This window comes from Anthonomus grandis, chromosome 2 (assembly GCF_022605725.1).
Source record: "Anthonomus grandis grandis chromosome 2, icAntGran1.3, whole genome shotgun sequence".
Classification (NCBI taxonomy): Eukaryota; Metazoa; Arthropoda; class Insecta; order Coleoptera; family Curculionidae; genus Anthonomus; species Anthonomus grandis.
The window spans coordinates 22,662,827-22,688,315 of NC_065547.1; the positions used below are offsets into that span (position 1 = coordinate 22,662,827).

Sequence of the window (25,489 nt, forward strand, 5' to 3'; positions counted from 1 at the left end):
ATCAAGATTTTTGATGATGCATGGATTGTACCCTCAAAGACTATTAGAGATAGAGATATATTTTAATGAGGAAAGTTTTAGATAATTTCATTTAATTAAATATCTTTTGGGATTTATTCTTTTTTAAGGTACTAAAAAAATATTTACACAATATGATTTGATGCACTTTCGATATTCTGTAACTTCTTACTTTCTTAAAGTAAGTTTTTATGCACAAAAATTTAATTAAAATTAGAAATAGCGAAATTTTTACCTCAGTCATCAGTCTCTTTAATCTCTTATAGTCTTCGAGATCGCAATATATGCATCGGTTTACGCCATTTATTATGTTTAATGGAATGGTAAAACTGGTTTTTACTATAGAAAATGTATTACTTTTGTATAGTATGTAGAAAATTAATTGTGTGTTAACGTTAATTGTTGTCTTCTAATCGAGGAAAGTGCGAAATTTCGGCATTCCTTCTAAGTCCAGTTAGCCGGACTTTTATCTTTTTTACAAAAATCGTCGTTTTATTGTGATCACTAATCTCATTTGATTGTGATCACTAATATGTGAAGTAACGGCCCAACTCTTATAGCAAATTTTTTTACAATTGAAAAATCGGGTCTGGGCACGTAGCAGATGTATTTGTAATACGCTCATTTATTAATTGGTCATACCCGTAAGAATTTAGTCCAGAATATAAAGAGTTAGGCCTCATCATATCAATGTTTAGGTCTCCAGATACTATAGAGAAGTCATAATTTATTAATATATATGGAATGATTTCATCAGGGAAATTCAAGATTTCAGATACCCGAGTCTAAGGAGGTTTATAAATAAAAAGTAGGGCTGTAATATATAAATAAGGATATTTGGTAATGAATTTATTGGTTAATGTGGAAATTAGTATTTTAGCTGTAGTCCGTAATAATTAGTAGTTCATTGGTTTCTAGGCAAGTTTTGCTAACGTAGGTACTATTTAACTTGGGTAATTGTGTTATAGAAATATGGTGTAATCGATATAATAATTGTTTTTAATAAATCAGTTCGGCTTTACACATTACACAAAGATATGGATGTTTTATTGGTCCTTTTAGGACGATCCCCTTGACATATTACAGGGCAATTTTGTGGACTCCGACATGTCCCTTTGACATATAATAGTAAATATTTTTAAAGTCTGCATTGTTGACGTTAATATCAACTCTTTCACATTAAAAAGTTGATTTAATGTATAAAAATTCAGTATTTTGTATATTATTAAAACAACTAACTAGAATATTAATCATATTTAACTTTAGATTTAAGTCTTTCGGGGTAGTTGAAAGAGACAATTTTTGTCAAAAGAGGAATGATCAGTTGCCAATGTTTTATGTCTTTTTTGCAAATTAGCACTGACGCAATTTATACATTTTTTTTTCTTTAGAATTACATTCGTTAAATTTATGATTTCGACTACATTTGGAAACAAATCTTCCTTCTCCTTACAGCTCCTACTTGTATGACCATAAGCACAACAACCAAAACACTTAGTAATACGCTGGTAGTCCTCAATCTTTGACTTTCTCCATTCAACGAAAACATATTCTTCCTTTAAAAGCTGGTTGCGAACCTCAGGGGATACTTCAGTGACTAGATTGGTGCTATTACCCTTCTTTAGTTTAGTAACAAATTTTATGTCAGAAGAGGCAAGATCTATGCTATCATTCAATCACGTGAGACCTAGGACCAGCATCTTTGGGAAAATGCATGAATTTTTTGATTTGGATATAACACAGATTTAAAAAAATTTAAATTTGTTCCTTTAATCCGTAATTTTTACCATAAGTTTGTTTTAAACTTTGATCCTGCCCCTTTTTTATTTATATTTTTTTAAATTTTTTAAATCTGTTTAATAAATATGTTATATCCGTTTATGTTTCCAGATCCAACTTACTTAGCATAGATAACTCGTGAGCAGAAAATTGTTGCTATAATACGTTGAAAAGCAATGAATAATGTCCATAAATGAAACATGAGCAAGCTATCTAAAATGAGCTACTTCTGAAAAATTAAATAACACATTGCTTCTTTAGTCTCTTTATAATAATCAGGGACGGATCTAAAAATATTTTTGGGACGAGGTTCATTTAAAAAATCCAAGGTAATCCCCTCCCGAAAGACCATTTTGTATGTGCACAAGTTTTAGCGCACGGTAAATAAAAATTTAAAAGATGAGCAGTTCAAATATTTTATATATACTATAGACTATTTGGATTGCTCATCTCTTACCTTAACTTTTTATATTTACAGTAACACAAAGAAAAGTACTGTATTGCCTATTTTAAAATTGTATGTGGAATCCTTGCTACTGCTTGAGTCCAATTGCCTTAATAATAATTCAGGATCAATGTAATAGTGCTGATTTTGTTCCTCAAAGTGTCAAAATATTCTCTCAGTCGTGTTCTTCTGCAGTTTAATCAACAGTATAGTGATTTCTTGTAACCAATGCGCGCACAGGTAATTTTTTATCGATATTAAATCACCCTAGTTCATTGCAATTTACCTAGGATAAGATGAGGTAAAAAAGAAGAATCAAAAACTGAAAAGTTGAAGTTTCATCACAGTCACAGTTTTGTATAAGGCCGCAAGGTAAAATAAAATTTCATATTCTTTTTTTTTGCAATGCATAATTCTTAATCCAGATCAATTCTTCTGATAAATGATTCATGGACTTCGTGACAGAAAGTTAAATGTCTTAAGTGTACTTCAAAATCAAGATATAAACCTGCGTCAACTCAACACAATACAATGATATTCTGGATAAACTTATCATCAAGCAATGGTTACTGAATATGTATAGCTAATAAAAGCAGTTAAGCAGCATTTGCAAAGTAATATCTAGTTTTCTTTTGTTTTTTCACTAGACTATTTAATATTTGTTCAATAGTCACTGGTATATCACTCTGAATGTGGAGTAACGCTAACCCATTGTGTCGTTCTTTTCCAGTCTTTTACGCATATACATCTTCAATCTCCGTAAAATTAAAAATGACCGTTCACTTGAAACTACTGTGGCTGGTAGATGTGTTTATGAAACTCCACATCACACCGAACGAGAGGTTCAAGATTGACTACATCAAATTGCATAGTCAACAATTTGATGAAGTTCTGAAGGGCAAAAGGGTTTAGTGGAAATTTGATTTTTTTTTATAACTTAAAAAATATAAAAAGAAAATGTATTGGACAGAACAATAATTATTGATGACAATCTGTTTTAATCAAGTAGAGTACCCGTAGGTTGTGGCATTTAGTAGTTTTCTCAAGTTGGGCCCGTCTCAAAATTCGAAATTACCACGCTAGATTGAGTTCAAATTTAGTGCCGGATTTGACCATGCTTTCTTTTAACTCTGATTAGTTAAACAGGTTGCCAATGGGTAGAGTTGCAGCTTACAAATGTCAACAGTGATCTCAGTCAAGATAACAGTGACTGAGTAAGTATTGCAGTCTTTCTCTTCAGAAATAAGCAATGTAGGCTTAATATTAAGATAAGATCAATAAATTAATAAATTATGTTGAGAATTATTAATATTTGATCAGTTTTGTGTTTAAATTTAGTACAATCTGGTATTTAAAATTTAAAAAAATCGATTTTCGATCCAAATCGAAAAATCGATCTTTGCTTTTTACCAATTGTTAGGGAAAACGATTGGTAACAAACAAGTGGTGTAGAGTGAGACAATATACTTGTTTTTGTTCCGTCTTCGTTTTATAGAAGCTATCTTCATTATCTTTTATTCAGTTTTTCGCTCTAATATATGATCATCTCAAGTTTTTAAATTGTAGCCCGGTATAGTTCACCTTTAACTTTAACTATTTACCCCTTCAAAATACTCATAACCTGTGTATGGTTCAATGTTTATTTGATACAGCTGTTCAATACCTTTGTTTTCATTGTATGCATCAAATCTCCCAATGATCTCTTATCATCTAAAGGACACTATTATAATGTTGATACACAAATATATTTTCCCTTTCATATATAAGTCTGGTATAAAAATATTCATTCATTAAAAATAGCATTCCAAAATTGGTTCACATAAAACGAGTCCTTAATCAATAAAATTCATCTGAAAAAGTTATAATTCTTCATTGAGAATAAAACATAAAATATGGTGAACTTCTAATAAAATAAAAAATCGACTAGAAGATGTAAAACAATAAATAAAATCACGTAACCTACAATTTGTCAAATATTTTCTTTAAATGTCAATTTAATGTCACATCGTCGTTACTAGTTTGGTCTATGTCTTTTCGACTACAGCCTTGGTTACATATGCCTAAATGGTTATAATATGACCGATTGACGCTGAGCTTAACCATTTATTGTCACACATTAATTTTTCTTACCGCATTTGTGATCAATCCAAGTAACAATATAAAATATGACACGCTACAACATTGTTAATACACACAACATAAATTCTACAAAGCGTAAATCGAGGGCTTAGCACCACAGTGACATAACTACAAAAAACACTTCATTAAAGCTAAAAATAGCTTTTCAAAACAGTATTTAAAATTGGATTTTTTTGTAGATACACGCATAATATGAACTTCTTTAATATTAATATTGGCTTATCCGTTTCTTTGGCACCAACTTCTTGAAAAATTAGACATATAATTTATTATGACAACTCGATTTCGCCTTGTTTTTGTAGTTACGTGACTGTGGCTGTGAGCCATTGACATATTTACTTACAAATGTTATCTTCATTCAAGCGTTTCTGGTTTTGGAATGGGTTACCAGCACCTGTAAAAAGCGGCAGCACCACGCTCGCTCTACTACTATTCGGCGGCTGGACGGGCACTATGCTTTTTTTACGTTTTCTGACAGGCACTAAAACGACGGGACGAAATACTTTTGCAAACAAGCAAGACAAACAACGTTAGATTTTAGCATTAGACAAGCGCTTTAAGCTCAGGAATTCTCAAAAGAATACCTGATTAATAAAAGTGTATATTTGTTTTTTAATGAATTACATTTGCTAAATGATCTAGTTGTCAAAAAAAAGACACCCATTCGCTACTTAAGTAGTATTTAATGTATTTACTAGTATATATAGGATATTTTTTCAATATTGCGACAAAATTCAGAAAAGTGTTCCTTCAACGAAATCATGCAAAAAAGTCTCTATAAACAGATGTCCTAAACGTCTTGGATTTTACACTACAGGATGGTAAAGTTAAAAAAAGAAAACTTAAATTTTTTGATACATTTGATACCCCTGAGATACCCCATAAGATTTTTCTGAAAATTGGTATGCAGTTTCTAAGTGTCCATAGCGATTTTCCTATACACAATTTACATTTTTATATTCACTTAAAAACTGTATTAATTGAAGACAAGAATGGAGAAGCACAAATTGTTTATTCTTAAATTACAAATTTGCAGTTCCATAAAAAACGCACTAAAATAATAATTATAATAAAAATAATATAGTTTTTATATTTTTATGCGAAAACAGTGTACTGAGCGAAAACGGCGACGAAAGAGACCAGATACGCTCTAAAAGAAATAAAGAATTCAAAATACAAGAAAAACCAGTGGCGTACCCTTTTTTTCAAAGATTCAGTTCAAAGCCCGCATGAACATCCCTTCATTCATCATTTACGGAATCACTACTTTTTACCGAACTGGAAATAGGAATTTTAAGAATGAACAATTTTCGCTCCTCCATTTTTTTTAAATACTGCAACTTTTGAATGATTAAGTAAATACATTTTTTTAATAATTATTTATTTCAGAAATACATACAAGATTACAAAAGCTGTTAAAAGTGGCCATCTTGAACATCAATATGAGCGTCTAGTCTAGGTCGCATTGATTGGCGTCGATTGAAGTTTGAGAATTCCTAGGAACTGTCAAATTATTTTATAAGAGGTTATAATGCGATTCCGATGTTTAAGATGGCATTTTTTTGCTCTACAGAAAAAAATTAAGTGGATTTAGGTCGGGAGGCCGTAAGGATCAATTTTGGGTACTTGCCCGACCTATCCAATGATTTGGATATGTACACATCTCGTGAGAGTAGCCGGTGCTAGAGCACCGTCATGCAAAAAGAATATTCGTTGTCAAGTTGAATAAGAACTTCTTCAAGCAATGCTGGAAAATCATTTTAAAAAAATCCACGATATACTTCTCCAGTCAACAACGTTTCTAAAGTGAGATCTCCAGTCCGAACCACATAACAACGATAAAACGCAAACATAATCGGAATGTCAAGTCACCTTCTACGCATTAAAGGACTATAATTAACGTATCTAAGCGGTTTTCTTAGAGATCACTGACGGTGAAAAAAGGAACCTAGGTAAAGTAGATGTAATTACTTATCCTGAAATCATCAACCTGTCACGGACTGTTCACTGTAGCTAATGAACTTCGATATAAAGTTTGAAGTACTTTGAAAAAGGTTAATTGACAATAACCTAAGCAAAATTAGTTTTCAGCATTATACATTATTATTAATGAATGCTACAGTTTAGGCAAATTTTTAACTCGCCTTAAAACTCCAAAATTAACCCCATTTATATAAAAGATGCCACCACTAATCCTACAAACTACTGACCGATCTCACTCTCGTCACTCAGTCTCGAAAGTTTTTAAAAGATCTATATAAAACCGTATCTACTATAAATGTTCTTAATCATCATAATTATATGAACATTTTGGCTTTGAATTTGTCCATTGAACTTGCAATATTTAGAACACTTTTCTTTATAAACACATCTCGTGAGAGTTACAATAATATGGTTTTAGGATTTTTGTTTGATTTTTTCCGAGGAGATTTTTTCCTCTCTTAGACTCTAAGAAAAATTATTTTTAACTTAAAGTCTAACGCAACCGGCACGGATAGCATATCTATGAGAGATGTGAAGTTGTGCTTACCTTTTTAATTAAATCCGCTGCTAAATATTCTAAATTCATATATTGTTGATGACAGCTATCCCACAATTTGAAAAAGAGTCATGAACCAATTTCAAAAGTTTCAAATCCCCTAGAACTAAAGGATCTCGGATCAATCAGTATTTTACCTGCTATGTCAAAAATAATTAAAAAAAACATTACCATTGAGCTTGGTCATTTTGCAGAAGTGCATAAAATTCTACCAGAATGCCAATCAGGATTTAGCCCGGCGTATGGCACAAATACTTGTCTTACAAAATATTAAATGATGTGGCTTCAGTGAGGAACCAACATCATTTAATATTTATAATAGTGAGAAATCTGGCCTACAGAAACCTGCATGGTACTACTCGACTTTAGTAAGGGCTTTGACACGGTAAATAACGACTTGTTACTAGCGAAATTGCATTATTTTGGCACTGTACAGGATGTCCCAAATTCGAGCCTCACCATTGGGATCTCCTAAACTAGATGAGATACGAGGTCGGTTAAATTGAGGCAAAGTTGCGCAATTTGGTGCTCATTAAAACGTCCTTTTGAAATATCCAAATTTCCGAATACTTTCAAAGATATTTGGAAAAAACCGAATAATCGCGATTTCATTTTTATTTTTTTACGATTCTATTTGAATAGATATAACAAAATAAATTACTCATTCTCATTTACATTCTCTATTTTACAAAATGGTGTCGTCAGATTTTCAAAGCGATGTTTCGTATTTGAGCTGTCATCATCGAGTTTGTTTTTTTAAATACGGCTCTGGATTTTTTATTACGGATTTTAAGAGCTCCTATGTTCCTAAATCAATGATGTATCGCACTTATTCAAAAATTTTATATTAAAGGATATTTCCATAAGGACTCATGTGTTAAAGAGAAATACAAAAAATACATTTTTAATAGGATTAAAAACCTTTTTTTTCAAATAACAACAAAAAAAGGTTAATATATAATACAATAACTAAAGTATCATTCTTTACATCTTAGACCCTGAGATAAATATGTAGAAATTTTAAGTATTTAAATATTGCGTATTTAACCAAAATGGCTTTTTATTCTGAAGAAAAAATAGATATGATAAGGATTTATTATATGTCGCATCGAATTTCAAAAATGGCTTGTGAGCGCTATTTGTTGGAATATCCAGAAAGACGACAGCCTCATTACAGTTATTTTCGTAATATTGATAATAATTTAGCTCAATACGGATTTGTTAACCCAAGGATTAAATATGGAAGACGAGTCGATCCCGAAGAGGAACAAACTATCTTAGATACTGTAAGTTTTAAAACCACTGCAGAGTAGAAAGTAAAATGAATAATTTTAAATTATTTTTAAGGCAAATAATGATCCTCGAGCTTCAATTATAGTTTTCTCACACGAAGTGTGGCCCTACCGCGAATGACATTTTGGAGAAATTTACATAATTGTATATAAACCTTACAAAATTCATATTAATCAAACACTAAGACCTGGCGATGCTGAGAGACGCTTAGAATTTTGTTGCAAGATAAAGTTAATGAAGATGCCGACTTCCTAAATAAAATGCAGTTTTTCAACAAATGGACTATTTAATAGATATAACGAACACTATTGGTCAATAAAAAACTCAAGGCAGAATCAAGAAGTAAGACCTCAGGGACGACAATCATTTATTGTATGGGTTGGTATGTGGCACAATAAAATTATCGGCCCGTTTTTTCTTGAAGGAAATCTAACTTCCAAAAGATATGCAGAATTAATAAGGACCAATATAATGGATTACTTAATGGAAGAACCTTTGGATGTATTACGTCAACCATGGTGGCAACATGACGGTGCACCACCCCATAATGGACGATGCGTCACCAATTTATTAAATGAATTATTCCCTACCTAACAAATGAATTGGAAACTAAGGACCTGTACGTTGGCCCGCTAGAAGCCCCGACCTAAGCCCTTCAGATTACTTTCTTAGGACATTTGTTCAAAACCGTCTTTATCAAAATACGCCACAAAATCTTCAAGCCTTACGTCAAGACCTAACAAGGGAGATCATGGCTATCCCCGCAAGGACTATTCAGCGTGCGATCCATAAAATTTAGACTGACATGAAAATGCATCCAAGCAGGCGGATTGCAATTTGAAAATTTGCTTTAATTGTGTTATTTTTGAACCTCTTTTTGTGTTAGTGTTTAAGCTTTTTTTATTAATGCGTTATTAAAAAAGGTGTTTGTTTTTAATCCCATTAAAAATATATTTTTTATATTTCTCTTTAACACGAGTCCTTATGGAAATATGTATTAATATAAAATTTTTTGAATAAGTGCGATACATCGTTGGTTTAGGAATATAAATAAGAAATCTAGGGCCGTATTTAAAAAAAAACAAACTTGATGATGACAGTTAAAATACGAAACGACGGTTTGAAAATCTGACGACACCATTTTGTAAAATAGAGAAAGTAGCAATGAGAATGAGTAATTTATTTTGTTATATTTATTCAAATAGAGTTGTAAAAAAATAAAAAGAAATCGCGAATATTCGGTTTTTCCGAAATATCTTCGGAAGTATTCGGAATTTTAAAATTTCAAAAGGGCGTTTTAGTGACCACCAAATTGCGCAACTTTGCCTCAATTTAACCGACCTCGTATCTCTTCTAGTTTACGAGATCCCAATGATGAGGCTCAAATTTAGAACACCCTGTACAATTTTTTTTAATTAATTAAAAAAAATACGTTGACATTAAGACCATATTCTTAACTGTACTGCGCGATATGGTCCATTAACCTCTGCAGTGTTTCCAAGCTATTTGCTATTAGCATGGTATCGCCGAAGTATCAAATATTATTCAATCTAACTCCATTCAAAAGGATAAATTTTTCTACTCTGTTAAGGGCTTCGTTAAAATTTATTTTGAAATATAAGTTGAATATCAAAGGCGAGAGGACACATTGCTGTCTGACCCCACGTTGTATTTTCATCTGTTTCATATGCATATTTCATCATCATTCTTATATTACTTATTTTAATCTACTACTATAACATGTCTTTCAGATCACCAGGATCAAGCTATATACTTTGACATAGCTTATCCCTTGGTAGATGGAGCAAAACCTAGAGAAAACTCCACAACAGAGGACAACACAAACTCCATGGGATTTTCTCGACGGCATAGATTTATCAGCGGACAGAAAATTCTCTCTGTTTGTTGACTTTCTTGGCTCAGTATATCTAGACTGTTCTCCAGAAAAAGCTTTCAAGGTAGAACAAAATAGTTTACATAAAGTAGAATGAGTTCACTGACAATTTGCGACATATAAGGGAAAGATTGCACTTCTTAAAGAAGTTTGTGATGCCCTTAACACTTCAGAAAACTGGACAGAGTACGAAAACTTCAGAAAACAGTAGAGGCAACACATCTCGTGAGAGTAAATGAAAATAATAATAATTAACACTGTTGAAAATCCAATGCGATAAATATAAATCCGCATAAATAGTAAAAGACTTAAAATGAGGATGACGCATTTTAATACGATACCGCCTCATATCTGTGCTTCCTATTCTGTCGAGAGATAATGAAGAAGGGCACAGACGGTATTCGTACTTTGATAACAACTTATTTTCCGACAGCCAATTTGGCCTTAGGGAGGAAAGAGGCACTATTCAAATATTCTGGATCTTTAACAACAATTATGGTTCATTTTGAGGAGGGCAAATACAAGATAACTATTTTTTTTTATTTAAGCAAAGCCTTGGATCGTGTTTATTTTGAATAATGAAATTGAAAAAAAAACGGAAAACCTGTTTATTGAATATAAAATACCTAATTTGAACCAATTTTTCAGTAGTTAAATCTGCTACCGTTATCAAAGTAAATAAAATTAAAAATAATTATCCTTTTTTACAACTTTCACGTTCTTTAAAATTTTAAAATAAATTTTTTTAAAGTTATGTTTTGAGAGGTAGGATATTGAAAAGAAGAAAAGAGCTTAGGGGTCTATAGATAAAACCTCAGCTCCTAGGTATATAAAGAAACTATTATACCTCAAGTAAATTATTGTATTTAAGATTTATTGGACTCAGATTAAATTAAATATAATGAAATGTTTAACGATACATTCGTTATAAGTTCATATTTTTTTCTAAATAAGTGAGTAAGTCTATTTTCTTTTTCTTTTCAATAATTGAGCGTATGAGATGAGATGATTTTTATTATAATAGTGACTAATACCCAACAAAATAAATAACTTCTTATGTATTTGTCACAATAATACAGATTATACTTAACATAGGTTTATTTTACATTTACTATATATTTCAATGATTTAAAATAAAAATAGGTGCCTTCTTTTATACCATTAGATAGACGTTTGATGCATAGTATGTCTCTAAGAATTTTTTCTAAGCAAAATTACTTTTTAAAATACAAACTTAGCAGAATAAGTAGCAACAGATAAAAAACCAACTACATTTAACTAGAATGAAATTTCTATAGCCATTTTTTTAACTTACCAGGAGGACTGGGTGATGCTAAGACACTCTCGACTCCACCGGAAACCACTGCGACTTGTGATGTCTGAATAGCGTTTTCCGTAAATCCAGCTCTGGGTGAAGGGTGCACTGAGGATAATTCTTTGTATGGCATACAAGGAACTAAAATATATTTATAAAATGAACTCGACGATTATTACATCTTTTTGGAAAAAAACCTATCATTGGAATATTTGGTCATTATTTCATAATTGAGTGTTAAAAATGGTATTTGAAATAATTTTTCTATTTATGAATAACCATTATTTTCTATGGCAACTAATTTTATTGCAATTGAATAACTATACTATTCCATTATTATTATTATTATTTTATTCCATTATTCCAATGAGTAGGTCCTGTCGGATTTTAAACTATGGATTACAATTGAAAAATGGAAATTAGAAAATATCAAAATAAAAGTTTAAAGACAATCAAAATCAGGATATCTACATATTTTACGATTTCATATTTTGAATAACAGCTTTAAATTTCTTGACGTTTCACTTACTCAAATATGCGCCACAAAGAGTATCTTAAAACCATATGTAAAATTTGCTAGAATTAATCTACAGGGTTTATTTTTTTATTTTTATTTTTTATTTCAGAACTATGGGAACAAACTTCTGGGGGTTGTTCAGTGCAACAGAAGAATCCATTTGAGTATAGGAACCCATGTCCGGAAATGCGTCACTACTGGAAAACTTTACCAATCAAGAATTGGCGGATATGCATTTGGCATACGGAGCAACAAACTGCAATGCATGAGGAGCATCGCGGTTGTATCATGAAAAACACATCATTGCACAACCAAATTTTTTACGATATGTTTTGTGGACCGATGAAGCCTCTTTCACAAGAGACGGTATTTTTAATAGTAGGAATAGCCATGTTTGGGACGAAGAAAATCCTTATGCAATTTTTCCAAGAAAACATCAGAATCGTTGGTCTGTCAACGTATGGGCAGGCATTGTTGATGATTATTTAATTGGGCCAAACCTTCTACCGGAACGGTTAACAGGACCTATTTATCTGCGTTTCTTGGAGGAAGTTCTCCCAGAACTCCTTGAAAATGTTCCACTAAACGTTAGACAGCAAATGTGGTTTCAGCATGATGGAGAGGCGGCTCACTTTGCTGTACATGTATGCGAGTATTTGGCTCAGCAGTTTGGGCACCGTTGGATTGCCAGAGGTGGAGCAGTTTCTTGGTCCCTAGGTCACCCGAATTAACGTCGCTCGATTTTTTCTTGTGGGTACATGTAAAGTCTTTAGCCTACGAAACTCCAGTAGAATCAGAGCTAGACTTAATTGGACGAATAACAGCAGCATTTGAAATCATTCAAAACGAGGATCAAATTTTTAGTGTAGTCCGCCGAAATCATGTGCGGCGTTTAAATCGGTGTATTGAGGTTGGAGGAAGACATTTTGGACAATTGTTGTGATGGTATCATATACAAAAGGTAAAAATAAATGCATCAGATCCTATTTAGGTAATTAATATTTTTTCTAAATTTAAACGCGTCTTAGGGCCGTAGTGACACATTTCCGGACATGGGTTCCTATACTCAAATGAATTCTACTGATGCACTGAACAACCCGTAGAAGTTTGATCCCATAGTTCTGAAACACCCTGTATATAGGGTAATTAGAAGAGGGTTGGAGTTGATGTTATAAACAAATGCAATTCCAAACTGTGTTAAAGCTCTTGATATAGGCTTTTTAATTAGACTAAAAATGCGTGACCTGGCTTCTGTATTTATCACAGAAATCTCAGAGAAAATAAATTGCAGCAGTTGTTGATGCCACAAGTTTTTATATGAGCTACCACCCAATGTTTAGTCAATTCAAAATAGCTAAATTCACTCTTAGAAAGATTCAATGAGATTGTTCATGATTCCTTGCTTGAATCTAGACTGCCAATCTTGCCTTCTTCTTCTCCTTGGGTCAATCGTATTATATTGATAAGGTATTTGGCTAACAAAGAAAATACATCCGTATAATCTTCGGTCTTAACTATAGAGAGCACTATCGAAATACCTTTAAAAATCTTAAAATTTAAGCGTTACCCTAAAATTTTTTTGTTGCTCGTTAAAGAAAATCTCAATATATACAATTCTTATCAAGATTTTCACATTTGCTTAACAATAATATTTTTAGCCGAGTTTAGCCGTTTGTAAAGATCCAGAAATGGCTCAAGATACTTAGCAATAAAATTATTGTGTACTGCGTACCAGCTAGAATTAAAGCTCTTAACCTTAATCAATTAAAAAAATAAATCAAGACGTCTCTTGTGCGTGATGCCTTTTTTTGTTTTTTTGTTGTGTTTTAAGTTGATTATAACCTTGTGTCAATTAATCTCAACATTTTACCAGAATGTACAAGACCAATTTATTTTTATATTGCGTTGTAAAAATCCTTTAAAAACATCCTGTATAGTAAAATATGAAATATGACACATGAAAATTTGGGTCGAACATAAATCCTGAAATTTTTTGCAAGAATGCATTAATGTAAGAAATTGATTGAATTTTAAAGAGTAAACTTGTTTAGCTTCCATTTTTCAATTATACTATTACTAAATGTGCATAAAATAAAATATATATTTTCGTATAAATAGCAAGTGCATACAAAAGAAGCGTTGTAAAAGCTGTGCAGAGTTACTAGAAGCCAGAAGCAGGTAAACAAATAATAAATATAAAATGTATAGGTATATAAAAAAATATATATCTATACATTTATATGTTTTAAACTAAAATCCGCTAACAAAAATTACCCCAGGGTGACGAAAAATGCATATCATTTGAAAGTTCCACAGATATTATTATTTCCTTTTTTCCGAAAATGTAGATTAATAACAAGCGTAAAATATGTATTTGGTGCTAAAAATATTTCAGACTGACAGAGCTATAATATTAACGCAATTTCCGATCGGACAATCCGGCATCCTGCATTTGATATGCATCTAACCTACCATCGGTCGTCTTTATATCTTACCAATATCATATCCTGTACACCATGATCTATTTTGGTTATAATGGCCGAGTATCTCCCTATTATTAAAGACAGAAAGTTGTGCTTTTTACGAAGCTTCCCTACTTTAACCTTAGATTTTTAACGCCGCAAACAGAAGATTGCCTCTGAGTTAAAAATTAAAATTCTCACTTTTAAAGCTGTGATATTTTATTTTATATTATTGCTTGATTACTTTTGATACGATATTTTAGACCCTGTATATGTTTTAAATAAAGTAAAAATAACTATAATTAATTACTTTTACTTAGGGTTCAGTGGCGTAGAACCAAAAATTATCTAATTTTCCCGGAAAAAATACAAGGTGCCTCATTGAAAAATGCAAATACAAGTTACACAGATTCCAAAAAGCCCATAATTTGTAGCTCCATCATCCTTTAAAACTATGTTTGAATATACAAATATACACAAACTGAGATGACATGGCTATTTAATGACGGTGTAGCCGGGAACCAAATAAATCACGTTATAATTGATGCAGGGCAGGAACGTAATGTACTAGACGTAACAAGCTGCTGAAGGGCATATGCTGATTCAGATCATTTTCTAGTCAAAGCCAAAATTAGAGTCAGAATATATAGAGCAAAGAACAAGTGAACCAATCGTTTTTCTCCTCAGTGGATTACAGACAAGCTTCAGCAGACCCAGATAAGATCGCAGTATCAGGAAGAACTAGAGCGACGTATTATGAGAAATATGTAACACCATATACAATAGTGATATGGATGCACATTGGAAGATTATATCTGGAATAATTACCTAGGCAGTTAGAAAGGTGGTAGGGGAGAAACCAAAGACGCAACACAGAAACCACTGGTATGAAGATTGCGAAGATGCTATGGAGAAGAAAAATACTGCTAGGATGTCGAAATGTTAAAAAGTCCCACAGACGAGAACAGGGAAAGATTCCGGCAACTAAAAATGCTGGAAATTAAGTGCTAAGAAAAAAAAAGAATGGCAAGGCAGAGAGTTAATCGCATTAGAATTTAAAAATATGAAAAAACTACTTCCATCAACTGCTTGATGGAGTAACTGGTCCAGAAGAGGAAGCACTGGATCTGCTGGTTATGGAAAAACACAATTACTTTACCTGAATTTAAAAAAAAAACACTGAAATAAAAAGTCCTGGTCTAGGTTTGGCAATTTGTTAAGTAAATTGAAAATGCACCTTGTGCATCTATCCGATCTAAGAGCTTGATGCCTTATGATGTTTCAGAGTCTTCAACTACAGTAATGCAGGATCAGATTGGAAAAAGTTAGTGCAGTATTCGAAAAGTGCCTTCGAAATGATAATGATTTCTTCGTTAAAGTTGTAAGAGTTAATCAGACGAGAGATAGTAAGAAAAGACCAATAAAAATAATTTGCAAGAAGTTCGATAAAGTAATGCGGCATAAGCGTAAATTATAATCTGCATCTTGTTTTTATAAAATATCATACGACGAAGGACAAATAAGTTAATTCTAAATATTTTTGGAAATTTATAAGTATTATACTCAAAACATGATTTAGAATAATGAAGAAGCCAGCAACGTTGAACAAATTGTTGTATTAATTAAAAACTAATTTAAATCTGTGTATACTCCTGAAAGCTTGGATGATTCATAACCATTAAGTATATCTGACCTTTTTTTTTTTTTAATTAGGATGCCTCCATATAAAAATAAATCACGTTACACGTCACACAACAGTTTTTTAAAACATTGTGTTTGCACTTCGGTTGTGCCCTTGTACTTACATTTACCTTGTACTTACTGTAACATAACGTAACGTAGGTACTTACTGTACTTACGTTTTTGGAGACTGCAATATTTCCTGATAGATGGAAAAGTAGTTTTATACTTCTTAAATTTAAGAGCGGTAAGAGAATTATTGTTACAAACTACATAACATGTGTTTTGTATCAAAAGATAAAGTTGCTACCTTGTCAAGAAAAGGCGCTTTTTTTAGTTTTTATTGCGATATCCAAAAAACTCTAATTATATGACAAAATTATTTGTCCAACATTTTTCTACACACACCATAACGACACACAGCAAACCGTCGTTTGCAAAAAAAGTAAACCGAAACTCCATTTTGCAGCTCTTTTACGAGTTACAGATTTACTTTTTCTCATCTTTATATCTCTATATTAGAACTTTTATTTTCTTTGCGATTTAGGATACTCTGTAACACATTTGTATTTAAAGAAATATTTTCACTACAGATATTTAGATAATAGCACCACTAGGTGCTGTCTAAATGTAAGGAATGTCTATACATTCAAAATTAATACATTTTGCAAAAAAATATAGTTTTTATAATTTTAGTTTCACGTGCAGAATAGCACTTCTCATTTCTCCCATTTGTTTAATCAAAAATAGCTAAAAATGTTAGGCTACCAAAAAAAAAAAGCAGCGGTAGTGTCGACCCGATCACCTACCCAAATTTCTATGCTGTGCATTTGGCCTGAGTATGACGCCTGCGTGAAGAAGTCTCGCGTGCTCATCAGTAATATCGGCCTCCTCGTTACCCGATTGTTCGCCGTCCGTAAAGCCCGACTCCTATTGACATGAATGGTGAATAACATAAAGTTATGCGTGATGATGGATGTGACTGTGTCATAGAAGTAATTTGAAAACCGTCGGACTTACCACCAAATACCTTAATAAAACCACCAAACTACTTGACATACAATGAATCTATTGCCCCCGACGCATTTCGGTTTTTCCAATTTTCATGCTTTTTCATAAATATCTAAAACGATGTTTCTAAAATTATAAACGTGAGAAGATCTTCAATAGCCGACCGGTATAACAATAGCGAAATCCATTTTTTCAATATTTTTTTTATAATTTATTTCTTGTTAGTTAACACGTTCGCGGATAAGACGGTATATGCCGTCTAACGTATTGGGACAAGATAGCATATCCCGGTCGGACTATTGCTGCTTAATATTCATCAAGACCCTATTTCATCTCACATCGAGTTTTAACGGTAAATCTCATATTTTCATTATTTCATACTGCCCCTTCATAGAGGCAAAAATATATTTGGAGGAATGTCCCACTGGAGTGGAGATTAATTTGAGGTTAAATTGTTGGTAAGGTCTAATTTATTTACGTTGTAATTTTGATTGTGTTTTAGTATTATCTTATTTTATATTATTTGAGAAGTCTTAATATCTGCAGTAACTGTAAAGTGTATATAGAAATGTTTTTATACAAAAATAATTCTGTAATAAATGAAAACTGAACAAAACCAAGTATGTACAGATTACGATACAATAACCTGTTGTAAACAGGTTATTGTATTGTCTATGGGTATTGTCTATGGGTCCTTGGGTCATTCTTCATAATTTCATTATTTGTCTCCGATAACAATTTTTTGTTTGTTTTTCTGGAATAACATATATTTCTAGTTTAGATGTCAAACAAAAGCAAAGAAGAAAAATTGGGTTGGGATGATATACAGGGTACATACATACAGGTCATTGCATTAGTAGAAACTTTATATTTTTTAGATTTCATGGATACAAAATCAATAGAGAGATTTAAATAGTTGGATGAAATATTTTTAGGGGAAACTTCATGATCACTACATTCATTCAACATCACATTCTCAGATAATTCATTTAGTGATAATGATGTCGTGGAACTAAATTTTGTGGAAGGTTTTTCTTGGAAGATTTCTTTGGAAGCGATACTATATGAGTCTAATATTAAGCTCCTTGATGTTTATCCTATGGTTGGAAAATTTGGTGTCATACTCAAATCACAAAACACTTTTACCACAGTACAACCAAAACTCTTTATTTTACTCTCGACACGTGTTTCGCTAACGATGTTAGCATCTTGGGAAGCTTAACCCGCTCAGTTTTAATTTTATCTCTTTTGGTTAGCGATAAAACTGTCTCGTGATTTTTCTGCTTGATGTTTTACAAAAATCAAAAAGCGACGATGGGTGGAATGAAGTTCCATCGGATATGTGTATCAGATACGGTATACAAACAAATTGTGATGATAGACGACCTTCTGCTACTCAATGTTTTGAAACGCTGGGGAATATTGATGTTATGCAAATGTTGGAAGCTTCTATGAACAAATATTCGAATCGCCTTATTAAAAGGACCTGCAGATTTTTATTTACTCGAGAAATGTGTATTACCGATATTAGACAGTTTTTGGCTTTGTGGATGTTATAAGGGCAATTAAAAGTTCTTCTACTTATCGTAGCCTCTGGTCGGCGCTTTAAAGGACGTCAGATGCGCTTATACTGGTGTGTAAATATATATAGGCTTCTTATTTATTTATTTAAAGCCAACCCAAACGTACTTTGCCATCTCGCGTGGTGGCTATATCATCTGGTGCACCCTGCTGCAAAAATTAAAGGGGCCTTGGTGACTAAGTTACAATATTACAGCCGTTCAACCTAGACCGAAGGAAATATTGTTCTTATTTTAACCGCATATCAATCCGCACTGACCAGGGTGATAGAAAATGGCAAAATTTCCCTCGATTTGATGAATCATAAATCAAATAGGAAAAATTTGGCCCTCAGTCTCCTGCCAAGATAGCGATTAGATTAGATGGCAGTCAAAGGATGCTAAAAACCTTTTTCTTAAAGAATACAGATATCGGAATGAATCAAAAATTAAGTTATTAAGAAAAGATGGGGCTTGAAAACGCATCAACAAAAATCACTATTCAGTTGTGAATGTTTTGCATAGAATATTTAAAAGTTTAGTGTAAAATTCGGTGTTTTATTAACTCCTGTGTAATAACAAATCTGTCGGAAATTTTTGTAGCTTCGATATGAAAAGATGGCAATAAAACAGCCTAAAATTCGGAAAAAAATTATCAAAATCGATGCAATACTGAAAAAGTTATTAAGGATTCAATTTGAACCAAATTTTCGTGGTCCGGTTAATTTTGCAAGCCAGTGTATATATCATATATGGAATCGGAAGAGCTGCCGGAAATAACTACATGGGGATTTAAGAAATCACTATCAGAGATGAACAAAAGGTAAAATAACCTCTACAAATTTTATTTACCAACATTATTACTAGGCGTCTTGAATCTAAACTTGACTCCTATTAATCAGCCTCCAAAACGAGCATGTTTTAGGGCCGGGTTTAATTAATGTTTAACAAATGGCCATCTGCAGCTTACTAAAATCCTAATAGAAAAGTCCGTCGAATATAACAAACCGTCGTGCTTGTATGAAAAAAAACTTTGACTCTATTAGACACAACAAGATGTTCAATACACCTGCTGCCTGCCGAGCTGACAGTAGATACCCTGGTATCCTACGACAATCGACAAACATGCAAGAGCAAGTGTATGAGTATATGAGAATACCGATAAACTTAAGATATAACGTCGAGTTCGACAGGAAGACACAATCTCGCCTAAGCTGTTTACCACGCTTCTGGAATACAAGTTTAAAAATATTGCGCTGGAGGAAAAGATCTTAATCACCTATGATTCATCAACGATATTGTATTGATATCAGATTCCATAAGTAAAAAGGAAAAAAAATTATGTCAAAATTGACATATGTCTTATACAAAATTGGTCTTCAACAATTAACGCAAGAAAATCAGAATTCATGACGAACCTGATCCCTTGTCAAAACATTCTACTACATGGAAAAGAGATCTTGAAAGTGACATCCTATAGAAATCTAGGACATGAGATCAGAACCGGAAGAAATAATCATAATAATAAAAATAATTGGATTAACATTTGAACGTCAACGAAAAAGGTGAGACACAAACTTTAATGGGAATTACAAAAAGAGATAGATGCGGTAGAGCGAATGGCTTGCTTAAGGTGGAGTTGGAATGGAGATTTAGCAAAAATGCCAATAGAAAAATGCACCAAAAGAATTATAGAATGGCCACATAGGCGGTAAGTCAAAACTAATTTCCAATTCCAATTTCCGAAATGCCATACATATCCAGTTTTCTATTTTCTTTTCGATATTTCATTTAAAATTATTGGTTTGTTTATATTCTGTACTGTATCATTTTTTAAAAATATTTTTTGCAGAAGAGGATGCCTCTATCGAAAACTATGAGGTAAGTTTTAATAACCGTCGAATTTTATATATAGTATGCCCCCGGGTAAAGAGAACACTTTATCTGAATGAGAATTCGTTAAAAAATAACTTCACAAAAAGAAAATAACTAGATATAAGCTTTTTTTTTACTGTTATTTTTTATAAGATAGTCTAAAAGTGATGAAATAATCTTTTTGTTTTTAGTGAAGAAATAGCCCATACTTGCAGTGGATTCGCAGATTAAGCTAAAATGAAAATACTACAGTCCCTTCCACTTATTTATTAATCAATTATTGTTAATTAGCACCCTTTGAAAAGATTTTTTTTGACATAGACTCAAACTCTGGTGTGTATAACTGAAAATAATTTTAAACTTTTTATCGCCTGATGATGGACACCGCTGTGTCCGAAACATGTCAGGAAATATAAAAACTGAATGATATTTTATTTATTAAATTATTTATTTTTATGAGGAAGACTATATAATTATCATTTCACCTTTTTGCTTTTATTTTTATTGTTAGAGGATTTTAGAATCCATATTGACAAAGGTATCTCCCCCAAAATATTTGGAAAAGAAATCTAAAACGTAACATACCAAATTTAATTTTTTTTTATTTGCTCAAAAAGCAATCAAATTATATGTTCCTTTTATTATGGGTCACCTGGATATTTACAAATTCAGAAAAATCGTTTTACATATTTATGAAAATGGTTTGTTTTGAAACCAATGCATTTCAAATTTTCGAAATATTTTGTATGTGAAATTTTTTGGAAGCTTTTTAATTCCAAAACTATGAACCGACTTCTCCCTGCGGCATAATCCAACAATTTTGTTTTCATATTACTTTAATTTGGTGTAACAAATAGCTACAAGAATAACTAAAAGATGGGAAATCGGTTAGTGCACAAGTTAATCCGTTTGCCAATATTTCAAAATAATATACATTAGGCTATTAGGCACAAATAAACATAGTTCTTTAACATTATTTCGAATAGCTTACTGTTCGTTATATTCTCAAACTTTGTACCAGATTCACGTCTAGACTTTACCTAGAAAATATGTTTATTATATTTATAAAATTATTGCAAATATAATATTTTCATATATTTAAAGTATTTGAAGTTTTATTATATCATTAAGTATTTAGTCAAAATTGCAAAAAAAATAGTAGTTTTTTTACTAATAGTATTTAAATGATTTTTTAAAATTGTTATTTAGAAATGGAGTGTGCATCTGCCCGAAAGAGCGTGAATACTTACCTCCTGAATATCTGGAACTGCAATAGTCACATTCATAGGTTTAAATCTCGTTTTTACAGGATTTTGACTCATCAGTGGGGTATATAATGTATTTTTCCATTGGCGGCTTAGTACTATTACACCCTGTAGAAAGAATATAAATATGCTATATAAATAAGAATATATATATAAATGCAACAAACCAAGTTTTAAAAAAAAAGTGGAAATATAGGTATATGGAATATAGTTGTCGTCAACGATTATCAGAATATTAGAAAAGATTATGATTTCTTAATTTTATTTTAGTTTTTAGTTACCATAAGTTTAAAATGTCGTGGGGGGTTGCTAGTTCCCCAGCATCGAGCGCATTCCCATACGGCGGATAGGGAAAAGCTTGCCAGATATGGAGGGTACCGTGAAGGTAAAAACATTATCCAGGGCGGACCAAAACTAGCATGTTGCGGTGGAGATGTCGCTGTTCTGATCAAGCAGATATAGCAGCTAATGGCTATAGTACTGCGATCAAACAGACAAACCGGAAACCATGCGATTTCCGTTCCCAAGATAATAAAATGAGTATGACTATGAGTACACAGAGTACAGAGTAGAGATAAAAATATGCCAATCAATCCGAAAAGGCACACCACCTGGTGTGACATTGGCTACTAGGTATGCAATTGCGAACAACCAGTCAACGCATGGAAAATGGACTACTGGAAGACTACAATTAGAAATTAGAAGAGAAGGATACTTGAAACTAAGGAGCATAGTTTACGTACTAGGAGCCAACGTAACAGGGGACGTAATACTCGGAGTTGCGTTTTTAAAGTCAACAAAATATCAACATCAAAAATTACAAAAAAGCAAAAAACCAGCCACCGCCAAAGAGTCAAATTAAATCTGGCAGGAAACAAAAACATGGATCAGGAAAGCAGCAAAGTGATGCAAACAAGACGACAGAAGTATAAAACAAAAACATTGAATGACGGAGGAAACTATACGGAAGATAGTAGAAAGGAGAGAAATCACTAAATCAAAATTACTGTATTACTGCAATCTGCGAATAAAACAATATTGCTGGAATCTACGCCCTACGGTAATAACAATACACAAGCCGGATGAAACACAACATGCGCTAAATGTACGAAAAAGAAAAATGGATAAATCTAATACAAAATTAGGAAGTAGGAAAGCACCCGGCGTCGATGACATAACCGCCAAAATCATCAAGGATAGAAAGAAAGAAAGAAAGAAAGATACGTTTTATGCCTGGAAAAGTCGTACGTAAATGGATCTTAGCCACACGACAACTACTTTATAAAGTTCGATTCAGTAAAATCCGATAATTTCTGGAAGATTCTAAGCGAAATAAGAACTCTCCCACTTAATTCGGCACCCAAAATCTTTATGAAAACAACAAAGGCGACGCAATCCCCACGAGTGATTGCGTAATGAAACCCCAACATAACACTCCCTCCTCATTGCTTCGACAGCTGTATCGAAGCGTCGTCTCTATTCTCATAGTCTGGCCCTGGTAAATGTATTTTTTTACCAACCACTCCCAAAAAGGGCTTTCTACCCTTAATATTATCTTTCTTGCAGTTAAAAATTTGAAAAATCAGAGACATATGAATTTTATTTGCAAGGACACTTTAAATTAATATTTTTAGCTTTCTTGTGTCACTCCCTTAGAGGGATGGATGTCACCCTTAGATTTTGAAAAGGAAATGGTATTCAAATCAGACATCACTTTAAAGTACGTTCAATTCTTTCATCAGTAGTATCCTATTAGGTTGCTTTTTATCTTAGAGGTTCCAAACAAATCCGAAGAAACAAGTAAGCATGTCTGCATTGAGATTTTGGTTTTTAGGTTAGTGTTTAGACAAAAACTAGTGTATTGGGTCATAGCCATATCATCATTTGCATCTTGTTTATTAAGTGCATAAAGTGTGAGATATTTATTCTCTTCAAAAAAGAATTGAATGTATATTTTTATTTATAGAGAGGTTGGAAAGTGCACACGAAGGACGGATTGGTTTTCTATCAAAGAAATCGAAATCGTTAAGCGGACTGGATTTAGTGGCAAAGTTCTGCGAAACGGGTTCAGTTAGTAAGTAATAGAAAAAAAACTCCCAAGTGATGGAGCTCAAATTGATGTTTTGTATTTGCTACAGAGCCCATCAACTCTTTGCGGATACTAGCAGAACAGACAGGAATATCACATGAAACAGTAAGAAATATACTGAACATACATACATTTCATTGATACAAAATACAGAACCTTCAAGAACTCTATGACGATGATTTTGATAAAAGAATAGATTTTTGTGAATTCATGAGTCGTCAAGTGGACGCCATCTTAAATATTCAGCCGAATATCTGTTTTATCAATGCATAAAAATGTTAACAAACAAAAATGTTGATATTCGAGTGAGCACACTCCATATATTTCTCTATTTGGACTGTTCCTAGAAATGCCATTATTGGTCTTTTATTTATTGAAGACTTGACAGGTGAACTGAACCCTTTTATGCTTAAAGAGACTATTGATTCTCTTATTACTCATGAATTAGACACTCAAATTGATACAGAGGATCAATCAATTTTACAAGAAGATTTATTAACATTCCAACAGGACGGTGCTCCTTCTCATTATTTTTTTCAGTAGAATGCCATTAAATTCCCGGTGATGTTCTCCGAAAACTTAACGCGATAAGTTCTAAAACAAACTTATGATCGTTTATAGGAAAATAGACGACATTTTCAACAACTTATAAGATACTGCGTAAGTAGATCCAATGTGTTTTATCGTAGAAATTTCTCTTCCGGAAATAGAAAGTTATTGTGGTCGAAATATAGTATTCAATAAATAGAAAATCAATTCCTTAAACTAGATTTTCTTCCTGTATTTAACGATTTTATCGGTATAACCTACTCTTCTAAACATTTGTAAAATCTGAAAACCAGAATTTCAATGCAGGCAAGTTTAATTGTTTCTGCAACATTGGGACGCAATTATTCGGAAACCTCTATACAAAAAACAACAAAGTATGATACTACTGAAAACCGAATTGAACTTTAAAACGACGTGTCACTTGACCCCTATTCCCAGCATGGTATGGATTCTAAGCATGTCATCTATTCCTCCTAGAGGGTTGAAACAAGAAGGTTAGAAATATTCATTTAAAATGTTCTTTGCACATAAAATGTACGTATCTTTCCGATTTTTCATATTTTCAAACGCAAAACTGGGGAAAAAAGGGGAAAGTTTAAAAAATTGACACCATGTATGTAAATTTATGATACTAATTTAAAACTAATAAAAATACATCATCAAAGTTTCCAAGCATTTCAAAATTTAGTCGCAAGATAGAAAAACGTGAGCTGAAATAGAATTGTCCGGTGTGGGGAAGCTTGAAAATAACTGCAAAAGCGAGTGTGTATAGTTTCGCGTTTATAAGTTCTCATAAATAAAGTTTTAAGTTGGCCTCCATATCATCTCAAGCCATATATAAAAGGAATGCAGGAGTTTTGCATTTTTTAAGGATTTTCTTGCTAAAAACGTTTAGTTTTGCTCAATTGATTTTTTAATTTTGCGTTAAAAAAAGGCCACATTTAAAAAAATGTCTTCAAGATATAAAAGACTGAACAATTTTACTAGTCTTATACCCAAAGCTAAGGCTAAGCTTTATCAACAATTAAACCTGCTTATACATTTTGGCTGCTTATTTTGA

The 25,489-nt window shown here is 32.3% G+C and overlaps 1 protein-coding gene across 7 annotated transcripts in view; it reads right to left on the reverse strand.

Moving 5' to 3' along the window:
- Window positions 1-25,489, reverse strand: part of LOC126750147 (transmembrane protein KIAA1109) — a 234,885-nt gene that overhangs the window by 122,489 nt on the left and 86,907 nt on the right. For 4 of the 7 annotated variants that reach the window (XM_050459660.1, XM_050459658.1, XM_050459661.1 and 1 more), the window contains 4 exons: window positions 21,777-21,899; window positions 16,891-17,011; window positions 11,423-11,563; window positions 4,725-4,883 (listed from right to left, as the gene is read on the reverse strand). In XM_050459660.1, the coding sequence (XP_050315617.1) occupies window positions 4,725-4,883; window positions 11,423-11,563; window positions 16,891-17,011; window positions 21,777-21,899 (544 nt within the window). Of the gene's footprint in view, window positions 1-4,724; window positions 4,884-11,422; window positions 11,564-16,890; window positions 17,012-21,517; window positions 21,567-21,776; window positions 21,900-25,489 lie in introns of all 7 variants that reach the window. The other 3 variants (XM_050459662.1, XM_050459663.1, XM_050459664.1) reach the window with 3 other exon arrangements.